Below are 9736 nucleotides of genomic sequence, written 5' to 3'. Positions count from 1 at the left end.
CAAATAACAGAGAAAAAAGGAAAAGGAGTATTTTATGCTCTATTTGTTAGTACCCTATTGCCAGAAATTACTTGTTTTTGTCTTTCTGTAGTTCAACCCGTTTTAGTAATATAAATTTAAGAAAAAGGATGTCTTAAACCACTGTTAATGATCTTGCAGTTGTGAATTGTATGAACAATAAATAAACTTTACGATAATGTATATGACGCATAGGTTTGTCTGTGTCTTTTTGAATTTCGCACAAAGCTACACAAGGGCTATGTGCGCTAGCCGTTCCTAATTTTGCAGTGTGAGACTAGAAGAAAGGCAGTTAGTTATCACCACCCACCGCCAACTCTTGGACTATTATTTTACCAACCAATAGTGGGATTGACCATCACATTAAAACGCCCCCACGGCTGAAAGGGCGATTATGTTTGGTGCGACGGGGATTCGAACCCGCGACCCTTAGGTTTAAGTTGCACTGGAATAAAGTTGTAAAATATATATTTATGATTTGTAATACAACTATAGATGGCACTTAATCATTAATAAAGTGTGATTTCTGAAAATGCGGAAACAACTGTTTACTAACACTACATCATTTTCCGGGTTAGTAAATTAGTAAAATGTCGTTTTGATAAGGATTTCTGTATACGAAATTAATCAGTAAATATGTTGAGAAATTTGAAGAGTTTTCATAAATTTTCGTTTTGTTGTTGAAGTAATGATTGTTAATTTAAGCATACGAAAGTATATGTTGAACGTACTATTATACAGTACTGACTATTGTAACCAGTATTAGTGATACTATTAATAATAATAATACCAATAGTATACAACTAACAAATACAAGTTACAAGATGTTAAACAGTTTTTTGACCAAATTTGATAAAATCATATTAAAAATGAGGGCAGGATTAAGATTTTGAGCTGGTCACTAGTATGGTGTTAACATTTTAACTAACTTAAAGGAAACCTGTTATTTTTATTTGGATGGTGATATTTATTTACCAGTTTCCTTGAATCAAACCAGTGTTGATGTAGTTGGTATGAAAATCATTGAAAATGAAAATTATTAAACTTTGCAATGTATGATTGAAAGTATTTTATACTTTTGTGTGCCAGTTAATAGGTATCAATAATTCTTTTTAAATATTTGCCACTATTAATCCTTTATTCAATTTTCAGTGTAGCATGGTGTAACATGTTATTAAAGGAAAATGAAATATATTATGATTCAAAATATTTCATGTGTTAATACTATTATTAATCATTAAACTTAAAGATCTGCACATTTTTCTCTTTAATTCCTCTAGTTCGTTATTATCAAATTTAAAGTTACAAATGACCCAGGGAGTTTTTTAGAAATTAATCATGTAATGGCAATCTGTGTTTACTAGGATAAAGTCTATGCTGTGAAGTATAAAATGGGCCATAATATTTAATTTTTTTTTATGCTGTTGTTCATTTTGAATAGCAACTTGTTTGCTTGTGAATCACTAACCTGTACAATGGGTTAGTTTTGCTATGTTTACCATGGGTATTAAAACCTGATTTTTAGTGTCATAAGCTATTAGACTTATCACTGGAGGGCATGGTAAATTATAAATCAATTTTAAGTTTTTATTGTAGATGAAGTTTTATTAGATTCATTTGTGCATTTAAATGAAGAATCATTAGCTTTTCTTAACAGTTTTGTAGCATTCACTGTGTTTCATACTTTTTCTGTAGATTTCAGCACCACTTTTATATGAGGTGATCAAAATCATATGTACAGTGACTTTCAGACATTTCTGCCTGGCTTTGAAATGTTATCCTAATAAATCACTGGACAATAAACAATTTGTTACTGTAGAAAAATTCAAGTGTTTCTGTGTAATATGATGGTACTGATTTAAGAAATGTCAGAATTTTCTGTAACCTCTAGATTATTGTAGTATCTCAATATTTTATCAATACTATGTGAAATATCATGCAGTCAAGTCAGTATAATAGATTAACTTGGACAGTTTAATGGGTAAAAGGCATGCATTTCTGATAACTTCAAGCATTTATTGTATTGTAAAATTCCAAATATATTGTTCATATATGCTATTTGTTCTTGATATATTAGTAGGAAATTGTACCACTTTTTCTTCATTAAAACTTTCACCTTCTCTGCCTGGGATTTACAAAACTGTCAAATGCTAAGTTTGCTAGAACATTCAAGAAGTTTCTTGATTTAGCATAAAAGTGGTGGCATTAGATGCCTCTTACTCATACAGTTGGTTACTTTTCTCTGTGCATGGTAAAAACAAAGTCCAATCTTCTTCCTCACATCATACCCTCAGTATAATCAAATGCTATAAAACTGCATTTTTAAAATCTTTTAAGATCTAGTTCTGTAAACATAATTTTTAAAATAATTTTCAGAAAGTTACATGAAATTCTAGCTGTTGCCAGTTCAAGTGAAGTATAAATGTGTAAAAATCACTCAAACAGTTTCTACTACATTTGTGGGAAATATTTTACAGCTTCACACATGGCCCAGCATGGCCAGGTGGTTAAGACACTTGACTCATAATCTGAGGGTTGCAGGTTTGAATCCTCTTTACACCAAACATGCTTGCCCTTTCAGCCATGGGGGTGTTATAATGTTATGTTCAATCCCACTATTCATTGGTAAAAGTGTAGCCTAAGAGTTGACAGTTAGTGGTGATGACTGCTGTCTTCCCTCTAGTCTTACACTGCAAAATTAGGGATGGCTAGTGGAGACAGCTCTCGTGTAGCTCTGAGCAAAATTAAAACAAACAAAAACAAACAGTTTCACAAAGGAAAACCATCACATGCAAGGTGAAGGTAACTTTTTATCACTATATTTGGTATAAAATTGGTCATCAAAAAACACACTGGGATTTACATGTGTTTTGTACAGGTTGCATACCTGGCTTCTGAAAAAGAAGAGAGAAAGTATGCCATTTGCAATTTCCAAGATATAGTGTTAATCCAAAAATCACCTAACTGACTGTTATTTTTGCATGAATGGTATTACTGGACATTTAGGCAAAACTAAATACATTTGATATCTGGATGTTGCATTTGCAATGAAACCATTACCTTTTGGAAATGGTCTTTGGTATCATATTCAACAGTAGACATAGGAAACAAAATAGTTATTCTGTGAAGAAGACAATGAAACCTCTTCATCTAGTAATTTTATACCTGTAGTGTCTCAGCATTAACTGCTTCATCTGATCACACAGGAAGAGCTAAATTATCTGATTTTCAACTTGTTTCTGTCAGAGCAGTCTGGAGACCTTCTTGGCTATAATTTACAACAATGGAATTTATTAGCTCCAGGAACCATAGTTTCAGTTTATTGGAGTCACATTCAAAGTCTTACTTCTTACTAAAGCATGCAAGTTACATTGTGTTTCTGTAGAAATGTTGATGCACTAATGGAAGAATTAGTTACTGAATGTATTCCTTAAGATTGAAGACTTTTATTTGATTCACCTAAAGTTAGTCTGAAAGTAATAGTTTTGCAAAATGGGAAAAAAACCTTGATTTAAAATCTATAAGAACGATATTTTTTGCATTATATCGAGCACTATATTTTGGATGCACAGTCATCCAAGTTCTTGTCTGCATTTTCAAAGTTTGAAATGTCTGGTATGTTAACGAAATTAATCTCCCTAATTGATATGACACTTAGGGGTCTGGTAGCATGCTTTTACATATTAGTGACTCTGTGGTTTCTATATTATATTTTTTGTACACATACTGAAGCACGTATCCACTCCTTCAGTGCTGAATACAGATAGATACCACTTGATTTATGAATGTGTGGTTTGTTTGTTTTTGCTGTAATTTAATTAACTTGTATGGGTACATTTTTTAATTTGCATTCATGTTTTTTAAACAGAAATGTATTTAAAAGTTGTAAGAAATTTTGACTTTACAAACAATTTTTCACTATTACAAAATTCAAATAGCTAAATGGCTATTTTTCTGTATTATAACATTGGAATACCTTTAAATACTAATCTATTTTTCACTACTACTTAATTCAAATTCAGTATCTGATGATTCATTGCCACCTTTTGAAGCTCGCTCACCAGTAACTGCTGTAACCTCTTTCCTTCCATCCATTACTTCAACAAGCAAAGCAACAACAACTTCTGGGCAAGTCGAGTAAACTACATTTTGTATTATTTTAATTAATGAACATGCCTGTATTTCAGGATTTTGTTTGTGTTAATTGTAAGTATATTTCCTATGTTATAGTGAAAGAAAATATTAGTGTTGCCAAAACATCTGAGCCAGGAATGCATCCCTTATTATTATTTTCTTTAATTTAACATGATAGGAAAAGCATTTTCAATTTACATTGTTTGTTATTCATTACATTCTCCAAGAATGTATCCCTTTCATAAATCAGGAAATGCCTGTACATATTTTGCCAAATTATGTGCATATACGGGCTAAAAAGACTTGTGGTCAAAATTATTTTCTGTGTGCTTCTACAACCAAATTTAACAGTGCAGTAACTTGGTAACTGTGCAGCTGATTTCACATTAAAATTTTACTGACATTTGGGAAGCATTTAGTTGTTGGATACAAATGTTAAACGTGGCAAAGACTTCATCCTAAAGATTTTTATAAAGGGAAAGAATGAATGACAGAATGAATTGGAATATTGTAACTGAAACATTTTCTCTGTTCAGTTTTTGTTTATTACTTGTTAAAAGTATTGGCAGAGAACTTTATGTGAGTAAGAATGGGAATAAAAATATCTATGGTTAAGAATTATTTTTCAGTAACTGTAAAGTGCTTAGTAAAACTGTTATTTTAAATTAAATATTAACATTAGTAATACGTTAACATGTTATTTAGCAGGAAGGAAACTTCAAATCAATGGCACCATCAAAAGTAGCCAGAGTGAAATTTTCATCCAAAAAATCTTGTTTTTTAATTGTTCCAAACGAATGGGTTCAGGACAGTGTTGATAGGGTAAGTTATTTACTTTTTGTGCTTAACAGTTGTGAGAATTGTGAAAGAGTATTTTAAGAATGAATTAAAAGGTAAAATTTGATACATGAAGACTTGGTCTGTCTCTCTCTCTCCTTTTTTTTTCCTTAATAAACTCTGTAGAAGGTAATGTATTGATCCATTACTGTTTGATATAATTTAACTTGTTTATATATGTATTGATTTTATTGTAGCTTACTGTATGGAAGGTTTCTTATAATGGTAACAAGGAAGCATACTTCACAACTAGCCCAAGCTATAGACGTCATGATATGTTTCTTGATAATGTTCCAGTTGTCAAAATAAATAAGATATATGCTGATAAACTTGGAATAAATGAAAATGAAGAGGTAAGATTTGACTTGGTATCTTTTTTTTTTTTTTAAGATTCTCTTGAGCAAGTTGTATTGACACAACATTGACAATTATATTTAGTAAGCAATTTAATTTTTGGTGTTAAAATGAACATTGTATGTGCAGTATAGTTTTCAATTATTTTGTAATCATAAATAAATTGTGAGAAAGAATGATAAACATGGATTACAGCAAAATTAGTACACTGGAAACAAAATTACATCCTATGATTTTATAAAATATAATGTTAGTAAATATTTCACTTTTAGAACTTAAATTATAAATGACCTTTTATTTATATTTAAAACAGAAAACTTGAGTAAATGTTCAAGAAAAGTTTTTTGCTTGTTTGGCTATTTTTAAATACTATTAAGTGTTTTGGTCCAAGAGAGTGGCTTCTATTATCTTTTTCTCTCAAAATGACTAAACTGTATCATTATTGTAAATAGTTAAGTCTGTCACTGCAGGCTTGTGAATCATAAATGATCATTTTGGTAAGTATTTAAAATCATATGACAAAGTTACTTGCACATATCAGTGTTTTAGAGTTGTCCATCAGAATATCCTGTATAAATACTAACTGCTGCTTATAATAAATACAGGCTATTTGAAAGACACTCATAGTAATTTCATTAACATTAACTGTATTGTTTAATTTTACATAATTCCTTATTTACTGTTTCCTTCATTGTAATTCATTGTAAGGACAAAAGTCTGTTCAAGTTACTGTTACTGTATGATAAGATATTGTGTTATTTTTGTAGATATACAACTGTATTTAGTAACCATGTGATGTCTTGAACTAAACTTGTAGTGTTAGGTTTTCAAACAGTAGTGAATTATCTTTAGAACTATGGAACTTTTATATGTTTCTGTATATAATGTTGTGAAAAGGGATATTATGCTTTTGGAGTAATTACTCTGTATTTATGTAAGTTAAATAATTGTAAATTATGTGACACTGTAAAAAATGAGTAGTGTACCTTCATTTTCTGTTTAGTTTATTTGAGGTTTTCTGACATTGTTTGTTCTTAGTATAGTAGGATAAATAGATTGCATTTGTTACCAGGTTGTACTACAACAACTGACATCAAGTTCAGTATTAGCATGCACTCAAGTGAAATTGGATCCTCTAACTGATGATGACTGGGAAATAATTGTAAGTAAATATATATAGTTGTTAACAATGTTGTATTATTTTTACTTTCTGAAAAAGGTTTTCTTTAACCTCTTGCAGTTTTGAATATTAAAAAAGAAAAGTAATGTATAAGCTGTTACACCAGTTATATTTTCTTCCTAAAGCACTATAAAGCTTCTTCAGGTACTAGCTAACCTTTAGAATATGTATAGCTGTGCTGATATTGATTGTGACTGTCTTTCAGTTATTTTCATGATATGAAGTATTGTATTGCATATTGTAAGAACCCTTGTTTTTCTTGTATTTATCATAAGGAGAAATATACTGTTTTATGGAAAAAAGATTATGTAAATGTGCTTTGATGTGATATATATATATAGTTTTACAACTTAACTAGTTGTTGCCTCTATTACAAAGATGATGGAGGTTATGTTTTCATCCATGTGTGTGTGTGTGTGTGTGCACTTGTTAGCAAGCTTTCTCAAAAACAGCTGAATGGATTTGGATGAAAGTTACCACATATTTGGACAGTGACTCAACTGAGAAGTGATTAGGTTTTAGAGGGTTTAAGGCCACAAAAAAGCTATCTGTTAACAGGGGGACTGATTTTTCACATTATTTTTGCTCTATAATTAATTAAGAAATTATTGGATTTTGATGAAACTTGGTAAACATATGAAGAATATTAGTTCTCATTGTCCTACCCCAAATAATCTATCCCTATTGATAAACAATGAACATTCAAACACATTTTTGTTATCTCACTAAACTGATTTTCTTGATTAGTGCTACCTTCTATCAGCAAAAATTCTCAATGCTTGCTATGAACCTTCCACCTCCTGCTTCTGCATATCTACATGTAAATGACTATGTAGCAATTCTCCATCAGTAGGAGTGTAATACAATGCCCTATGGTACTGAGACTCTTCCTACCAATGATTTGATGCATAATTCAAAATGCTGCCAAGTATTGGTTGATCAGCTCTGTCTGTGTGATAACTTTGCTTTTCTAAACAGGGTATTGAGGTCAACTGTTGCAGTGTTTCTAGTGATGTGGTCCTCTAGACTATCCTGTGTGTTTTTCATTTTTTTCTTCCAGTGGAGTATGAGAGTTCTTGCCATTAGGATGGTGGACCATAGAGACCTGTTTTCCAGAGTGATGCATATTACCACTCCATCGATAGTAGGGCAATGGTGTTTTTTTGGTTTCGAAAGAATATAACACTTCCCACTGCAAACCTCAAGTATAATTCCAGAAGCCATCAGGTTTTGGTTGTACACTGCACCATATTAATTTAGAGATATCTGACATTATTTTTTCCACCATGGCATTTCTCATTCCTATCATCCCAAGGGGTCTAGTATTGGGTGGAAATGGTCAAGCTGAGTAGGTGCTCACATGTGTTTTGGCTGGTATTTCTCATCCTACCACAGACTGGATGCAAAATGACCAATGTCCCAGGTTTTGGTCTGGAGATATGCCCCAAGTTTTCAGTCCCTCTTTCTACTATCTTTTGGATGTTGGTTCCTGGTGGATCTAATGTTAGTAGCTGGATGCAGTATATTTATTCTCACTTGTGTGTGATGAGTTATTCTCCTACTATCACAAACTGAAAGAGTTATTCCTAATGCTGCTAGGTTTTGGACTGGAGCTGTAATCCTACCAGGGTCTTTATTTCCTTACAGACCTTAGTGGAAGTTTGTCCTCACCCAACACCTGGTGTTGTTTTGAGGTAAAGAGATAGGTGATCCTCTACATACTGTGGTACTAATGTATAAATTCAGATACCATGAAGATCTGTTTCACCCTAATCAGCCTGGCATGGCTAGGTGGTTAAGGCACTCAAATTTAATCCAAGGGTCATGGATTCGAATCTCAGTCACACCAAACATGCTCGAGCTTTCAACCATGGGGGAATTATAATGCGACAGTCAATCCCACTAATCATTGGTAAAATAGTAGCCCAAGAGTTGGCAGTGGGTGGTGATGACTAGCTGCCTTCCCTCTAGTCTTATTCTGCTAAATTAGGGTGCAACCTGTGATGATCCTGAGACATGCATTCTGCAGCCTTTCCAACCTTCCATGCTGGTTGTTGCTGAGTTGTGCAAGGAGCAGTGTATAATCAGCCACTGAAAGCACAAGATTTTGACCAATCTCTAAGTGATTAGTGGGTACAAATGTGAAGAGGACACTAATAAAAAATAAAAAGAAGCAAAGGTCTCGTACATTAATTTACTCTAATCCTGTTTAAAAGAATTTCGAGTGTTATGGCTATTGAGGATTTTTCTTGTGTAGAAAATGAAAAGAAATGGGATATGCAATAATTCAGCTCAATAAATTTTCTGTGCAAACCCATCAAAGGCTTAGGCATATTACATTAGCTATCTATGGTTAATGTTAGTGAATTACAAGTAGCAAGTTGCATATGCAGTGAGAAATTACATGTTATTTGTAGGCTTTGACCATATGCTATAATGTAGTATAGGGCTGGTTTACTGTTTATATATCAGCACCAGGTCATTGTTCAGAAACTGTTACTGATTTTTGTCAATCTTTGCAAAGTAGTCACACATGTTGGGGTTGAATTTTGTTGTTACATATTAGGCCTTTAAACTTTTCCTCCCAGGGATTTTGTCTGATTGTTCTTAAAGTTAGACAAATTAAATAGATAGAGGTGTCTAAGAGGTGTATATGATTTTCAGGTCAAATGCCATTGGGGGTTAGGAGGGGTCAGAAACTAGAAATATTAAGGTTACAGGGCATTTTAGATTGCCAGGATGCCTCCCCCCCTGCTAGTACAGTGGTAAGTCTACAGACTTACAACGCTAATGTCAGGGGTTCGATTCCCCTTGGTGGACTCAGTAGATAGCCTGATTTGGCTTTGCTGTAAGAAAACACACACCTCTTTTTTACTTTTTAAACTGGTATACCAATACTTTATAAGTCTCATTAGTTGAAGTTAATATTTACATGTTTGACAAACATAATCTAGAAGCATAGGCCAGCTTCCCAGTTTTTCAATGGAAAACAATCCCATATTTGCTAAACTAATTGGAAAACTCATTTCTATTCTATTAACATTATTTGTGTACTGTGGCCTTAGTGCCTTCTAGTTAATATTTTGAGCCTTGGCACCATATTTGTTGGCTGTGCCCTAAAAATGATGAACTTTGTGGATGAATATAGGGATTCCAGAGGGATTCCATATGAATCTTCTCAAATTACTGAAACTAAATACACTAATATTGTTT

At 32.5% G+C, this 9736-nt stretch overlaps 1 protein-coding gene across 11 annotated transcripts in view; it reads left to right on the top strand.

The window, feature by feature from the left end:
• Positions 1-458: 458 nt before the first annotated feature.
• The window catches only part of LOC143237123 (peroxisomal ATPase PEX1-like), a 118681-nt gene continuing 109403 nt past the window's right edge, over positions 459-9736 (top strand). For 4 of the 11 annotated variants that reach the window (XR_013019872.1, XR_013019871.1, XM_076476017.1 and 1 more), the window contains exons 1-5: positions 459-591; positions 4041-4146; positions 4861-4974; positions 5187-5342; positions 6416-6505. Coding sequence is in view for 9 of the 11 variants with exons in the window: in XM_076476017.1 (XP_076332132.1) it covers positions 4879-4974; positions 5187-5342; positions 6416-6505 (342 nt within the window). In the remaining 2 variants the exon portion in view is untranslated. Of the gene's footprint in view, positions 592-624; positions 649-686; positions 704-2791; positions 2815-4040; positions 4156-4857; positions 4975-5186; positions 5343-6415; positions 6506-9736 lie in introns of those variants that run through there. The other 7 variants (XM_076476018.1, XM_076476022.1, XM_076476021.1 and 4 more) reach the window with 7 other exon arrangements.

Source organism: Tachypleus tridentatus, chromosome 13 (genome assembly GCF_004210375.1).
Source record: "Tachypleus tridentatus isolate NWPU-2018 chromosome 13, ASM421037v1, whole genome shotgun sequence".
Classification (NCBI taxonomy): Eukaryota; Metazoa; Arthropoda; class Merostomata; order Xiphosura; family Limulidae; genus Tachypleus; species Tachypleus tridentatus.
The sequence above is the reverse complement of the archived record's forward strand: the minus strand, read 5'-3'. Positions and strand labels throughout refer to the sequence as shown.